The sequence below is a fragment of the Sapajus apella genome, unplaced genomic scaffold (assembly GCF_009761245.1).
Source record: "Sapajus apella isolate SASKATOON/1434 unplaced genomic scaffold, GSC_monkey_1.0 scaffold106, whole genome shotgun sequence".
Lineage (NCBI taxonomy): Eukaryota > Metazoa > Chordata > Mammalia > Primates > Cebidae > Sapajus > Sapajus apella.
In genome coordinates, this window is record NW_022437046.1 from 4,912,551 (window position 1) to 4,929,406 (window position 16,856).

The 16,856-nt window shown below is 40.8% G+C and overlaps 1 protein-coding gene across 6 annotated transcripts in view; it reads left to right on the plus strand.

Moving 5' to 3' along the window:
• Window positions 1–16,856, plus strand: part of UVRAG (UV radiation resistance associated) — a 317,013-nt gene that overhangs the window by 289,110 nt on the left and 11,047 nt on the right. The window contains exon 15 of one of the 6 annotated variants that reach the window (XM_032259111.1): window positions 8,254–8,810. The exons of 4 other annotated variants lie outside the window; for them this stretch is intronic. In XM_032259111.1, coding sequence (XP_032115002.1) covers window positions 8,254–8,434 — 181 coding nt within the window. In that variant the 3' untranslated portion in view covers window positions 8,435–8,810. Of the gene's footprint in view, window positions 1–1,108; window positions 7,168–8,253; window positions 8,811–16,856 lie in introns of those variants that run through there. One more of the 6 variants, XM_032259112.1, reaches the window with a different exon arrangement.

Genomic DNA, 16,856 nt, shown 5'->3' on the forward strand with positions numbered 1-16,856 from the left:
AACGCTAATTAATCACACTGAATGAATCTTGCTCAGTACAGATAGCAGACTGTCGCTGTACCATTTATTGAAGTGTCTGTCTTTTCTCCACTGATGATAATGGCATCTCTTTTGTAAACCAAGTTTGCTTATCCACATAGATCCATTTCCAGACTCCCTGTTCTGTTCTGTTCCTTTATTTGACTATCCATCACTTAGTATCATTTTTAATTATTGTAAGATGTAATTTCTAAAAGTCTTTTTGAGATTTGAGGATGAACTAAAAATCAAAATGTTCATTTTACTACTGATAACGCAGCTTGGAAAATGGGGCTTTAGACCTGTAATAAAACGGGCTTGCAAAACTTATCCTCATAATCACAATGTGAACTAGAGAGCGACAGGTTTTCCCTACAGAGGCAGGCCCTTTACCACATTGTCAGAGAGTGATCAAGTGACTTCTCTGCAGGAGCCCAGATAGGGCTGAGCCAAGAATACACAGATGCTATTTTGCCCTCCAAATTCACCAATGAGAAAGGTTTGTCCTCCTCTGAGAGAGTGAGAGGATGGAAAGAGCCAAGGGTGTTAACTCCTAAGCCATGTTCCTTCATAGGAAGGGAAAAGGAAAATGCCTCCAACTTTCTTGAAAATCTGGTAGAGAAAAGCTCCTGTGTAAGGTTGCTCTTCAAAACTCTTGGCTTTTCTTGGCTTTTCTTGACTTGTGAGTCTTCGAGTGATGTCACAGCTTTATGACATTGGGTCTTCCTAACTATGAACATATTATATCGCTTGCTTTTTTAAAACATACCTCTGTGAAGTTTATGATTTTCTACATAAAGGTCTATGCATCACCTATATTTAGTCTTATTAGCTTACAGTTTTGGTTACTGTTATAAATTTTTTTATTATAATAGTTAATTTTTTGTGGCGGGTATACAGGAATACCACTGATTTTTAGTATTTTGAGAATGTGTTCCGGCAGCCTTTCTAACATTAATTACAATAGTTTGTTTTGATTCCCTTGGATTTTTTTTGTGTATATAATCATATTTTTAGTGAATAATGGTATTGTTTCTATTTTTATATTTTTATAATTTTGTTACTTTTTCTTGTCTTTGTTTTATTACAGAATAGGAGCAGTGACAGTGGATATCCTTGTCTTGTTTCTGACTTCAAAGAGAATGCTTCTAATTTTTCACCATTAAGTATTGTACTTATTATAGGTTTGGGTAGTTATCCTGCATTGGCAAAAGGAAGAATTTTTCTATTCTCAGTTTACTAAGAGTTGTTTTATAATCATGAATGTGTATATTTTGAATTTCATCAAATGTTTGTTTTGAATCTATTGAGATAACACTACATTTTTCTAATGTTAAACTATCTTTGCCTCCTGGTCATGATGTGTTATTTTTTCCTACATTATTGGATTCCTTGGCTAATTTTTTAGAATGTCCCCATCTGCAAACTGAAATGAGACTGGCTTACGGTTTTTCTTTCACATAAAATCCCTGTCTGATTTTGGTTAGAACGTAACTAAACATGATGAGGTCATAACAGCCTCGTCAAGTAAATTGTGGATCTTTATCTTCTTTTCTATTCTCCAGAACGGTTTATATAAAATCGAGGAAGTATCTCTGTCTTAAAGGAACCTAGGTAAAAAAATAGTGTTTTTTGTTTGTTGCTGGGGAGAGTGGAACCTAGATAAAAACTGGTGTTTTTTGTTTATTGCTGGAAAGAGTATAGATTTTTAACAACTGATTTAATTTCTATAATGCTTTCAGGTCTATTGCTGTTCTATGTTTCCAATTCCTCATTAACTCACTCCAGTCTGATTTTTAGTTCTATGAGTATACTGAAATTCCTTTTATCCAGCTTGGTGTCTACTGAATTCCAAACATAGACCCAAACCCAAAGGTCACTTTTTGTCCTTGTCCTGTTGAGCATCTCAGTGGCACCTGGCCTTGCTGGCCCTTCCTGCCTTTCTGAAACACTCTTCCTCGTTGGCTTCCACAGGACTGCCCTTTCCTGGCTTTCCTGCTTCTGGCCTCTCCATTGTCCCAGCTTAGGCCCTCTTCCCTTTTTCTCTCTCTACTCTCTTCTCTTTTTTTCTCTCCTCCTCCACCTCCTCTCTACTCTCTTTTTCTGTGTTCTCACCCATTCCCATCATTTTGAAAACCATCTATATGCTTATGACTCCCAAAGTTTTGTTTGCAGTGTAACCTCTCCTGCACACTCTGGATAGCCAGGCTCTTACTTGACTCTGTCCCTGGGAGTATGACAAGCATCTCAGCCTCAACATAGTCTAAAACACTCTTTCCAACAGCATAATTCCTCTCAGCTAATGGGACCCTGTCTACCCAGTTGCTCAAACCAATGAATCATCCTTGATCCCCTTCTTTTCTTCCCTCCTATCAGAGCTAATCTTACTCATCAGCAAGCCCTGTCATCACTACCTGCAAAATACGTATCAATGTGTTCACCTCCCATCTCTGCTGTTGCCACTCCGGTCCAAGCCACCACCTTTCTTACCCAAACAGCTGCACCAGTGCAATTTGTCTCCCTGATTTCACTCTTGTCCTGCCTCTATCTTAACCACTCTCCAGCTTCAGTGGCGAGAGTAAAATCCAAGGTTTTTTCCAGTCTACTTAGCCTCTGCCTCATCTGATACCACGCCCTCTCCACTCTCACGTCCTGTTACTGTACTGGCCTCTGTGTGCTTATGCAAACAAGCTCTTTCCTGTCTGCCTGGTCGCGCTCACTGTTCCTCTGTGTAGAATGTGCTCTGTCTCTTCCTTCCTTCCTACCACCATCCTCACCTCATTGCCTCAAAGAGAGGGAACAGTTTAAGAAAAGCTGCTTTGTGAACACAGCAGCTTTATTGGGAATGAATAGACACCTTGGCTGAAATGCAAATTCATTTTAAGAATGAGGAGAATCTGGGCTTTGTGGTTCTTTGGCAATCCTTTTTAAGAAAAAGAATACAAAATTACAAGCAAAATTAGAAATGAAAAGACATTTGGAATGAGAAACAAATCACAACAAATTACTGGAACCTTAGAGATTAGGACCCTTTCTTCTGAGATCTCTGTAGACAATTTACTCAAATTATTTCATAGAAATACTTCTTCGTTGCAACCTGACTGCCCTTCTCCTCCTAAAACACTGTCATTTCCAGCAACTCTCAGTTCGAAGGTATAGAGAAGTTAATTGACTTTCCAGGCATAGTTGACCCATGAACCTGTAGCAATAAAACTAGAATTTAGGTCTCCTGGCACTGATGTAGCAAACCTATTAAGCTCCAAGCTCATACATTTATAAATGTTGTGCCCCTCTCTGCCAGCTGTGCCAAGCACATTAACACTGAGTGAACAGGAATGTGCCACTTTATGGTACTGTAATGAAAAATAGACTACTAAAGTAGATGCAAAGCACTGCAAAACGAATGCTACATATCGGTTCCAAGTAAAGATCATGGCAGGAAGCCAGGCTGGAAGTCACAAAGCTAAACAAAGCCGGAACAAGCACTTTGAGTCTCAGAGGAAATCTGAGAATTTCCGAGAGCAACCGTGGACTGAGGACTTACATCTCAAGCCTGCACTCCTTAGGGCAAAGGGTAAAAAAACTCAGGTTCCTAAGGGAGTCTCTTACATCTTTTGTAAAGCAAAACACTTCCATTTTCTGTGTGGTTGTTACCATTCACAGATGGGTCCCTGTGGAAGCAAATTGCTGCATGTTCTTTTGGTGTTGAGGATTTCATACTGGCTGAGGATCAGTGCATTCACTGAATTCCTCCTTATGGTAAGCTTCAAAGTTATGTGACAGCTTGTTTTGTTTTATTTTGTAAAGAAAAAGCTGTGATAAAAATCCTTTTAATGAAGTAATTCTTTTTCTTCCACATTATGAGAAGTTCTTAGCTAATATCAGAATGATTGGCCTGATTAATTCTGAAAGGAACCCCCATTTTTTTATGAACACAGTTGCATGGGCCACGGCTCTCAGTGATTTATGCCAGGTCTTTCCAAAAAGAGTGCCCATTTTTTCATCCTAAGATTATAATCTAGTCATAACTGCCAAGCAACACAATTTTGAAAAGCAGAATTTCAGCGTAGAATCTGTGCTCTTGAATACTTTGATTAAAAGTCACCAGAATGTCATTTAAACATCCCATTTTTCTTTTATTATTGCTGCAAAGTGATCCGAGACTCAGATTGACGTGCACATGCACCGCCAATATGGGTGCTGCATTATGGTCAGGGAAAAATGTGCACGCAAGCTGCTGCCTGATGGCTGCCTGTAAGGCGATAAGTTTAGAACTGAAAGAGATTATGTGCTGAGGTTGCTGTGAATGGGCTGTGTGATGGGGCCCCAGCATCCGGGTCCTGAGACAGTGCCTCGATTTTGTCTCTCCACCACTCTCCCACCCTTTCTCAACTGACCCCCAGGCTTAGCACTCGCATTTGTGACCTCCGTTCTTTACTTAGGCAAGTTCCTACTACCCAGAATAACCTGACCCTTCCTCTGCCCTATCCTAATGTCGCTCTCACTTCAAGATTCAGCTCATATCCTACCTCATTCATTCACTCACCCAACACCACAGTGGCAGATACAGAGATAAGTATGTATTCCCTCAGTAGCTTAGATCCACTTCTCTGGCGAGCTTACCCACTAGGCTTTTGAGCAGCTTGGGTCTGGGGACCATGTCTTAGTCACCTCTGTGGTCCCAGCCTGGCATTACGGAAGCACTAGAGAAGGCAATGAAGAGACCATCTGAGCAGTTCTACTCATGGAATATGCTCCTTGAGCTTGTGTTCACAGAGCTGACAGTCTAATCAAGGCAGTGAAACAGGAACAAACAACATGTACTGAAAAGTAAAAAGTATAACATGCTATAAGAAAAATAGATGAGTTATTTTGAACATTCATAGGAAGCCCTTTAGTTCCTGGTGTGAAGGGTGTAGACAAGCCTTCACTAAGGAGATGACATTTCAGTGGAGAGTGGACCTGGAGCAAAAGAAAATTTGGCCAGCTGAGGATTGGGGTATAGGACAGAGTAGGTTAAGAAACAGTGGCCCAATGAGGTGGAAAGACGAGGACTATGGATTTGAATACCAGCACCACCATTTACTGTCTCTGTGACCTCAAACACGTTTAAGCTGTCTGCCTCAATCCCTTTACCTAAATAAAATGAGGATAATGTGCCTACCTAATAGTGTGGTCATAAGAATTAAATATGTAAGTACCTAGCATACTGCCTGGCACTTAGTAATATTTAATAAGCAGTAGCTTTTATAATAAATCAATGAATCATAGTTACTATCTATATATTTTTAAAATCAAATTCATCCTTTGCTATAGGTGTTTTTACTTTGACATCTATGGTCATCTTACAGATAGGTATAGAATATGGTTCTTGTTCATATTTTGGCTCCTGCTCTCTAGTATGTTAATGGTGCAGAATATTTACCATCTGTCTACGTCTCTCTCACTTTCCCCATGTCCTTTATAAGACCACTCTGAGGCCTTAGAGATAAGTACCCTACAAATCTGTTTGTCTACAAACTTTTTTTTGCTACCTGCCTTCTTAGGTAACTCACCCATAGTTAGAAGTTACGAATAATAAAACCTCTTACTTGCAAAACTTTCTGTTTTTGCTTAAGCTTGCAAGAACCCTGTGAGGGTAGCTGGGCAAGAATAATGACCACTATTTTACAAACCGAAAAACTGAGACTCATAGTGCCAAGCAACTTGTCAAGATCACATGGTACAAGTGATGGAACTGGGACCAGAAACCCAGAGTATCTGACTCCTAATCCCATATTCTTTTCACCATGTCACAGTGCCTTTTCTCGGGTAACGGCCATTCTGTTCCTTCTCCGCCCATCCCCTGCTCTCCTGTCCCTGTGCCACCTCTGTAGGTAGTGCCTCCTACCTTCCTTGGGGAAACCCACCAGAGTCAAATCCAGAGCACTGGAAAGATACACTGCAAAATTAGGCAGCAGGCCTGGTGGAAACATTCTTCGTTGTTTATTCTACCCCATTTACCTCAGAGAGGGAGGAAACTAAAAGTCATAAAACTTTGGGAAGAATTTAAGAACTTTGAAAGAAACACAAACGATCATGTTTCTGTTTCATCTTCATTGGTTAAGAAACAGGAACACGGAAGAAGGAAGTGTATGGGTTGGGTGGTGGCCTAAAGTGCATTTGCCCGTAGTGTTTGTGGAACACTTCCTGGAATGACACGTTCTTTTCTCTGAATAAGAAAAAAGAAGAAGAAAAAGAAGATAAAAGCAAGATTTCAAAGCCATCTTTCTGGTTTTTTTCATAGAATTTTTTATCCTAAGTTTAATTTTTCCTGATTATAAAGCTTACACTCTGTAATACTTTCATGCGTGACAGTGTAATACAGAGGAACGAACGCTAGATTTGGGAATCAGAAAATATAGGTTCCGGTTTCACCTCTGTCACTTAATTTCATAAGTTGTTTCTGAGTATCAGTTTTTTAAAATGGAGTTAATAGCACCAGTTATTGGGAAATATTTTCCAAGTATAGCCTTTGTAGGCCAAATGAGATAATGTCTGTCAAAGTGGTTTATAAACTAAAATGAACTGTGGAAAGTATTATTAAGTATTATTTTTGCATTTGGCAATTCATTAAGTGTCTCTTCTGCATATAGATTATTCAGGAGACAACAGAAGATTCCAAAGTGTAAGATTTTCCCTGCCCTTGCTTAGTTGACAGTTGTTTAGTGTACAATCTAGATTATTAGATAAGACACATTAAATATTTTGAAGGACATGATGTGCAGAAATATTCCTGTACACTGCTCACTCCCGCTGTGGTTTGGGACTTACGAGGTGAGGCCCGACTTGAGTGTGTGGTCTGCTGCAGTGGTGGAGGGCAATGTTGGGCTGACTTACTTTGTTTTAGGACCAGGCAGGCTATGTTTAAAGAGACAGAATCAATCTCAGTGACCTTAATAAGAGGACAGGGCTTGAGACAAAGATACTTGAGAAGTATCCTTGGTCAAAAGCATGCTAGAATATTTCTCCAAAGTACTGTAGTGTTTAACAAACACCAATGTTTAATGTTGGGAGAAGCAACTCGTGGCTTTATGTGAGGCCATCTCACGTTAGTGGTAAAATCTCCAAATAGTGCTTCTGCTGACCGATTTCTTTCTTTCTTTCTTTCTTTCTTTTTTAATATATTTTATTGCACTTTAGGTTCTGGGGTACATGTGCAGAACATGCAGGATTATTGCATAGGTACGCACATGGTAATGTGGTTTGCTGCCTCCATCCCCGTCACCTATATCTGGCATTTCTCCCCATGTTATCCCTCCCCAGCTCCCTACCCCCCGCTGTCCCTCCCCTAGTGCCCCCCAACAGACCCCAATGTATGATGCTCCCCTCCCTGTGTCCATGTGTTCTCGATGTTCAACACCCGCCTGTGAGTGAGAACATGCGGTGTTTGATTTTTTTCTGCTGACCTGTTTCTAATGTAGTCTTCTATTCCTTTTGGTAAGTAGAATCAAGCTATAGCTTTAAATAAAAGTATTAGAAGAAGAAAATACCTAAGAACTTTGACACATTTTAGGAAAATGTTTTTTCAGTAAACTGAGAGTAATGAAAATCTAGAATAAGTGAGCCAGTCTACTTTCCTTAAAATCAAGTAATGATATGGTAGTTCTGCTTTTACACCAAACCAGTGAGGCAGTATCCAGTATTTAAATCTTTACGATGCCTTGCTTTTTAGAAACAGATCTACCCTCCTCCCTTCCTTCCATCATCCTTAGGCTGGATTCAGAACTGAAATCTGGCAGATGATCCTCTAGGGAAGTGAAAAACATGTTTTGTCTAGCTGACGTTGGTTTTTAAATTTAGATCAAATAACATTGTCTTTGAAGTCTCAAGAGTCCTACTTAAGGTAGCTGTATCAGATAGGCTTGCCTTTGAGAGCATTTCTTGCAGGCCGGCACCCCTAATAGGAAAAGTTAAGCCTAGTCAAAAATAAATGAAAAAGAAAGTTTTATTGGAGTTATTTACTCTAAGATAGCTGTTTCAGAAGGAACCTTGACAAGTCATCTCCTTGCCTCTAGACAGGAACACACAAGGCATGTGGGTATCTGTAGTATTTTAAAAGACCTTTGGGGACCAGGCTTCTTCCATAACTCATTCCAGAGTTTAAACACCCTCACTTCAGGAAATTCTTCCCTATATTTAACTTACAGGCCCCTCCTGCGGTTAACGCCCATTTCCACGTTTTTCTGCCTCCAGTCAGGATGGAGAACAGCTGGCCAACATCCTTTGTGCACTAACCCTCTACTGGCGACTGAAAGGCACCTGGGTACCCCCACGCCGCCTCTCCCCTCTTCCAGCAACCAAGTCTCTGAACCAAATTGAGATCTCTGTACTCATTTTTACATGGGTCTTCTTTATTTCTATTTACCCCTTTTGATTATAAAGTAGTATGTGCCCAATGAATAAAATTTGAAAGTTTAAAAAATATACAGAAGGGAAATAGTAGCCCCATAATTCAGGCACAAAAAAATCACTGCTGTGTTAGTCAGTTTTCTTTGTATTTCTTTTCTAATTCAGATCTTAGCATCTGTACCAACACCTTTCAATAGAAGTAAGAGTATGAGCCATACATATGCATTTAAATATTCTGGCGGTCAATTTTTTAAAAGGTAAAAAGAAACAGATAAGCTCATTTTAATAATATATTTTATTTAATTCAAATAAAATCCAAGTTATATATCCAAAATATCTTGTAGACATGCAATCAACATTTTAAAGATTATTAATACAATATTTTGCGTTCTCTTTTTTCATACTAAGCTTTTGGAATCCAATTTACACTTATAGCACATCTCAAGTCAGACTAACCACATTTCAAGTTCAGCGGCCAGTTTCTAGTAGTCATATTGGACAGCACAGTCCTTACAGCCTTTTTGTATAATGTCATGTCTTAACTATTTTATTAATGCCCTTAAAAACTTTTTAGCATCATGTTTAATGGCTATGTAGTATTTCATCATTTAGACTTACTATAACAATATATTGAGGCAGTTCTGTTTTTCTCAACACATTGCCAAAAAACATCACCTAAGTGTTTCCTTTTGCACACTACTAATTAAATTCATTTATACATAAAACAAGTATATCCACTGAATATCTGTGTACTCTGTACTAAGTTATATTGGAAAGTGGAAGAGTGGGTTTCCAGAAATAAAGACTAGATCCCTCCCATATACTGTTTACAAGGCTTGGCTTCACAGTTGGACTGCACACAAATACTGTATTTTATTCTGCCTTAAATGCCCTTCCCTTCATTTCTTGTTCTGCCCTACCCCCAACACATACACACTCTGCCTGGTTAGCTCCCACTTATCCTTCGAGGTGCCAATCAAATATCACCTCCTCTGATAAGTCTTCCCGCTGATTCTTCATTGTAATACACAACGTGTGTATTGTTTTCAGAGCACCATGGTGTTCTGGTTATTGGTTCGCTCTCTGTCGTCTTTATTAGAGTGGGAACTCCTTAATGATAGGAACCTTATCTTATACATCTCTTTATTTCCAGAACCTCGAAAACTGTCAGGCAATGAAATGTGAATTTCAGTAATGTCTGAAATATGTGTTGAAATGCAAGCGATCACATTAAGGATGAGTTGGATGGTAAAATAACAAGTACTACCTTCAGAGTTCTAAGAGATCACTTTAGATTGGCATGGTTAAGGAAGGGATGAATAAAGGAGTTAAAGGAATGAAGGCATTAATGAAAGGGTTAAAGAAATGAAGGAATTAAGAATGAAAGAGTTAAATAAATGAGCTAAAGAATGAATGAGGACCAGGCACAGTGGCTCAGCACTTTGGGAGGCTGAGGCAGGTAGATCACCTGAGGTCAGGAGTGAAACCCGCCAGACTAATATAGTGAAAACCTGTCTCTACTAAATACAGAAAATTAGCTGGGATGGCACATGCCTGTAATCCCGGCTACTTGGGAGGCTGAGGCAGAAGAATCGCTTGAACCTGGGAAGTGGAGGTTGCAGTGAGCCGAGATTGTGCCATTACACTCAAGCATGGGCAACAAGAGCTAAACTCCGTCTCAAGGGGAAAAAACAAATGAATGAATGAATGAATGAATGAGGCCAGATATGGTAGCTGACACCTGTAATCCCAGCACTTTGGGAGGCCGAGGCGGGTGGATCACTTGAAGGTCAGGAGTTCAAGACTAGCCTGATCAACATGGTGAAACCCCATCTCTACTAAAAATACAACAATTAGCCAGGCATGTTAGTGCGTGCCTGTAGTCCCAGCTACTTGGGAGGCTGAGGCACAAGAATCACTTGAACCTGAGAGGTAGAGGTTGCAGTGAGCCAAGATTGCACCACTGCACTCAAGCCAGAGCAAAAAGAGTGAGACTTCATCTAAAAAAAAAAAAGAATGAATGAATGAATGAGTTAGGACTTGAATTGGGTTTTAGAAGATGGGCATACTTAAATGAATTGGAGAGGGATTAGTACAAAAGTCACTGACATATGTGTACTAAAAAGCAGTTTTTCAGTAGGCATTCTTTAGCACTGGGGTCCCCAATCCTCCACCATGGACCAGTAGCTGTCCATGGCCTATTAGGAACTGGGCCTCATAGTAGGAGGTGAGCAGAGGGCAAGCTAGCATTACCCCTGAGCTCTGCCTCCTGTCAGATCAGCAGCAGCATTAGATTCTCATAGGAGCCCAAGCCTATTGTGAACTGCACGTGTAAGGGATCTAGACAGTGTGCTCCTTACGAGAAGCTAATGCCTGATGATCTGAGATGGTATGGTTTCATCCAGCCACCTGCCCCGGTCCGTGGAAAAACTGCCTTCCATGAAACCGGTCCCTTGTGTCAAAAAGGTTGGGGACCACTACTTTAGCATATGTTGATAAGTATCAATAAATAAGCATCCTTCTGGATCTAGTGCATTGTAGTAAGTTTCAAGAAGGCTTAGTGATATGATCTTTGCCCATCAAAAGCTGACAAGTGTTGGCAGCATTAGAAATGAGCACTGGCTGCTTCAGGATGACCTTGGACGCCGGGTGTGTTTTTTGTTTGTTTGTTTTGAGACAGTATCTCACTCTGTTGCTCAGGCTGGAGTACAGAGGTGCCAACCTAGTTCACTGCAACCTTGAACTCCTGGGCTCAAGTGATCTCCCCACCTCTGCCTCCCAAAGTGCTGGGACTACAGGCATGAGCCACCCTGCCCAGCTGTGACCTTTGGGTTTAAGCTCAATTTAGATATAATTCTCTGTGTTTTGTTTTGTTTTGTTTTAGCCTCTGGTTTCATCTGAGAAAAGTCTGTCTGTGTTTTAATTTTGAAGAGTTTAAATATCATTTTATTTGATGTTTATTCTACAATTCTTCTCTTAATGGATAGCATTATATAATAGGTAATATCATTATAGCTAATGTCAAGTGACTATTACTGCAAACCAGGCACTCTTCCAAAGTACTCTGAACATAGTTAACTCATTTAATCCTCACACAGCCCTGTGAATTAGGACCCACTAACCTCTCCCACCTTACAAATGAGGAAACTGAGGAACTGAGGGGTTAAATCACTTAAATGTAACACACCCATCAAGTGGGAGAGCTAAGATTTGAGCCCAGGCAGAACAGTTTTAGAAGCCCTGCTTTAACCATTACATGGACAGCCTCTCTTATAACTGTGTTAAGAATAAGGTATTATACACAAGGGATCATTTAGCATCTGGTGATGCCAGAAAAGGAATCCTGTTATTACAGCCTTCTCCTGGTTTTCTTCATTCCTCTCTGAATGCTCCTTCTTATCTCATTCAGAGGCTCCTCTTCCTCTACCTCATCACTAAAAGCTGGAGCTCCTGAAGGCTCAGTCTTGGGCCCTTTCTTCTCTCACTTTATTCTTAGTGGAGATAAGTTCTGACATCAGAAATTTCTTCCTGTACATTTTCACAGCACATTCCATGTGCCCATGTGTTCTCTCTTCCATCCCAGTCACCATAAGCTCTTTTTTTGTGTGTGAGTGGAACCGCGCAACTCCTGCCAGTTTCCCCTGCTATTTGTATTTGTCTGTGTCTATACATTTCCATTCTTGTCTGTACCGCCATTACCTCTCACTGTGCAGCCTGCAGCCTCCCGCCATCCCTCTGGGCCCCTCCAGTCCGCTCTCCAGCTGCAGCAAGAGTGCACTTTCCAAAATATCAATCTCTCTCTTTAACACATACACACACACACACACACACACACACTCACTCACTCACTCACTCACTCACTCACTCATTCACTCACTCTGTATTCCCTGATCCTACGGAGCTCAGTCTGCATGATCTAGACTTCGTTTTCCTCCTCAGTGTTATCATCTACCATAGAACTCTTCACTCATTTACCTTTTGGGTCCTCAAACATTGTTGTCTTTCTTGACAAAAGGTCTTGGCAAATGCTGTTCCTGCGGCTTGTAAGATGCTCTCCCCACCCACCCATTCTTTACTGGTAAAGAACTCTGCTAGCCCTTCTAATCTTGGCCTTTTCTGTCGGGGTCAGATCTCTGCTGCGAGCACTTTGAGCCCATGTCCTCTCCTGCATAGCATGGGTCAGAGGTGGTTGTTTGACATTGATGTCTGTGATCTGTGATACTTGTCTGTCCTCTCTCATTAGATAATAAATTACATGAAAACATGAACTATGGCTTTTTTCCAATTATTATTGTAGCCCCAGAGTCTAGCACAGCACCTAGTGTATAATAAATCTTGGTATATATTTGAATAAGGGGTTAAATCAATTAAATTGTTAATGTGTTCTGTTAATATACATAGTTTTGTACTCTGCCTCCTTTAGGAGTATAGGGGACTACAAAAGATAAGGTTACCAAGACGTCATCTCTAGAGTCCCAGTCTCTTACTAAACAGTAATTAAATGGCAGCCAACTATAACTCAAGCACTTCTCCCCAAGACCCCCAGCATCTCTGAAAATGGTGACAGAGCTGTCCATTTTTCCAGCTAAACTCTCATAGTTTGGCTCATGTAAGAGTTTATTGGAAATCTGATGGTAGGTCAGCCTTAGCAGTATCTTTCAAAGACTTCATCTCACAGATTCTGTCATCGGCCTTGGAAGTCTAAGGCATCCTTTAGCTCCCTTCCAAGTCTAGTTTCTAAATTCTGAAAGCATTCTTTGACCAGGGTTTTAATTTCCCATTTGGGTTCCTTCTGGGGCTGGGTTCTGTGAGATTGCTGTTCCTCTGGTTTCCCTGGCAAAGGTAGGGTTTTTTTTTCTCCCTGGTTTCCAGCATAAACAGTTTATTATTCCCAAGTCTCAAGTGCTGTCCAGACACTCTGAGTGGTCCCCAGGTATCATTCCTGGCATCTCTTTCCTGTTCTGTACATGTTCTCATGTAGGATGTTACTGAAGCCCTATATAAATGACATCAAGATGGGCTATGTCTGTTTCTACAGACCATTTTACAGTCCTCATAATGTTGGTTGCCTGACTGTGATTTTAGTACATTAATTTGTATGATGATTTCTTAAAGTGAAAGCTGATGAATGAAGTGGTTGACTTGACCCCTCCCAGGACCTCTCTTTGTCTCCCTGGAGAACCACTCTGTATTCCCTGATCCCACGGAGCTCAGCCTGGAGCCTAGCTGGCCTCCAGATCGGGTGTGGGCAATAGGCAGCCCCTCATTCTCTGTCCACAGGCCCACGTTGGGCGAGGGAGGTCTGATGGCCAAGCCCTCACATCACCAAACCTGGGGAACTGGATTTCTTCAGCTTGCTTATTTTGTCCTTTGCCTGTGGAACTTTCTCTTTCACCAGTTCATCTTTCCATCACTACTCAGTTTAAATAAAATCCAAAGGCTGCCTTGTTCAGTTATACCTTTTTATACTCTGTTTTTATTTAGTCAGACTTTGGCAGGAAAACCTTCCAAGCAGAGCCCATGGGAAAAGTGACCATTGGCACAGATTTCAGCCTATGCTTTTGCTCCAATATTGTTTCTATTTTTATTTTGTTTCATGTTTTTGTTAACATCCAGGGCAAAGATTTAGCACTTACACTTATCTGGTAATGGTGAGAGGCCTTTGGATTGCTTGCCTGTGGCCTGGAGACTGTATGCTTAAAACTATTAACCCCCAGCTACCTCCCTGGAGATAAGATCTAGCTGTTAAATTTGGCTTTCCCTAAAGGAGGCTCTGAGCTCCTACTTGATCTGAAAGAGGGAAAGAAGAAGGATAAATCCCAACCTTTGCTGAATTTTGAAAAAGGATAGTAGCTTAATTTATGGAGGTTGTTTTTTTGAAAAAACTAACTTTATGTCATAATTTCTTAGCTGCCAAAAGACGTAATTCTACCTCAGCTTTGCCTTGGCAACCTGCTTTTGGCACTCTGTGCAGGCCTGTCGTTGCTCTGCATTATTTAAGCAGTAATCTTTAAGAAGGTGAGAAACTATTATTGCTTTTTAACACAGTTGACATGATATTGGCGCAGAGTAGTACCTAGAGCTTCAAACATTTCTAGTGGCCGTAAACCAACTTAAACACCTTCATGTGGAGGTCTCACTGCCATGAGGTCATAGATTACTACAAGGGGGGGAGAAAGAAGAAGATCAAATGTTGTTTAAAAGTCTTTTTTTTCTTTTTAAGTATTCTTATTCCACTGAGTTGTAGCTGTAGATTTTGGCCAGGAGCCAGACAATCAAGATTTAGTATTTTGACCAGCTGTGATCTAGTAATGTCCCTCAGAGGAAACATTTTGTAGAGAGGGAAAGACACATATTTGAGACCGTGAATTGTACTCTGTCCTCATACTTCACAGTGTGGGACCTGGTTGTGGACAGATGAAGCAAGTACAAGTGAATCTAAAAGAGAATTAGGAAAAAAACTGTTTCAGATCCTTAAAACCTCACCCCAGCTTCAAGAACTCTCTTGATGTGGTCAATCTTTACATGCCTTCTTTATTTCATCTTCCTTTAAGTTTCCACATTTACATCAGTTCATGGCAGAATTTATTTCTGCTAATCACTGATGCTTAGAATGCCTAACAGTATGATAAGTCTTAGAAAGTCAGAAGAGCAATACAGACTTAATGTGGGCATGAAGAGAAGGGAAATATACCAATCCACTTAAGCTAAAAATTATTCTCATTCTCACCCTGTCCTCAGACAGAAGTAGAGATCAAATGTAGATGTTTTGGTGGCAACAAAACACTTAAGACCCTAGGGACTAGGAGAGAGAAGGAAATTAAGAATCAGATAGACTGGCTTGGTTAGATCACATCTTTCTACCTAGTGGCTTCACGACCTTGGTCAAGTTATCTAACCTCTGTGCTTCAGTGCTTCAGTTTCTTCATCTGTAAAATGACTATGATGTTTAGAATACTTCATAGAGATGTCATAAGGATTAAATGAGACCATGTATAAAGCTGTTAACAGAGTGCTTAATCCATGGCACTTTATAAATTTTAGTTGCTGTTGTTTTATTATTATTAATAATTTATTGGGGACTTACTCATTGTACTAAGAATTTTACGTGTATATCTCATTTAATCCTTACTGCAGTAACTGTTGGGTAGATATAACCATTTTGCAGAAGAGGAAACATAGGTTGGGAGCAGTGAGGTGCATCATCAGTGTCTCGTGTTTCCTAATGATGGAGCTCCATGTGGAGCTCGGGAATATTACATATGGGAATTGTGGAAATGGAAATCACATTTTGGACTGGTGCTTTCTTGTTTTCTCTCTCCCAATCTCTTTTCTGTAAAAGGAGTCTATAGCTTCAGGCAGGAAAACCAAGAGGAGGAGGAGAGGGAAATGATGGGGTGAGGATGGTGGAATAAAGGAAACTGGGCTCTACCATTTCCTGGGTTGGCTTCATGGCAAGGTATTTGCATGGCAAGGTGTTTATATAATGGTTATAAAAGGGCTGAATTTGTCAGAGAAAAAGAGAATTTCTCCCTCTTAAAAAAAATTTTCACCAGACTTAGTGGCTTACGCCTGTAATACCAACTCTTTGGGAGACCAAGGTGGGCGGATCACCTGAGGTTGGGAGTTCGAGACCAGCCTGACCAACATGGAGAAACCTCGTCTCTACTAAAAATACAAAATTAGCTGGGCATGGTGGTGCATGCCTGTAATCCCAACTACTTGGGAGGCTGAGGCAGGAGAATCGCTTGAACCCAGGAGGTGGAGGTTGCAGTGAGCCAAGATCATGCCATTGCTCTCCAGCCTGGGCAACAAGAGCAAGATTCCATCTAAAAAAAAAAAAAAAAAAAAAAAAAAAAAAGAATGAGAGGCCAGGTCTCTGAGTAAGAGCTCCCATTGCAGACACTGTTCTGAACACTTTGCACACACAGCGTCTCTTTAGTCCTCTTAGTGATCCTGTGATATTGGTGATGTTTTCTTTTCCACTTCTACAGCTGAGAAAACTCAGGGAGAATTTGCTCAGCATCAAGTAACTAGTAGCTAGGCTGGCTCTACGCTTCATCCTTTTAACCACCATGCAGAAGCTTCTTGCCAAGCCTGGCCTTGAACCAGCTCCATATAAAGGGAAGGTTTATACCAGCACCAATCAATGAGTCACTAGCACAAGAATACAAAGGAAGGGATTCTGGGCTTCAAACCCTCTGTCCAGTGTATTGCCAATGGTCCTTTTGTAAGAGGTGTCCTGCAAGATGACCTTGAGGCCTGAGCCATACCTGTGAGCCATCCAGCCTGGCTCTCACTTCTGTATAAGGCACCACCTTTGTACAGGCCCCAGGATTCATTGGGTTTATTTTCAGAAACAGATCCTGGAGAGTAATGCCTACGTGTGGGTTAACTTGCAGAGCACAGAGCTTTATGTCCCTGGAAATATCTATGCAGAATGACCA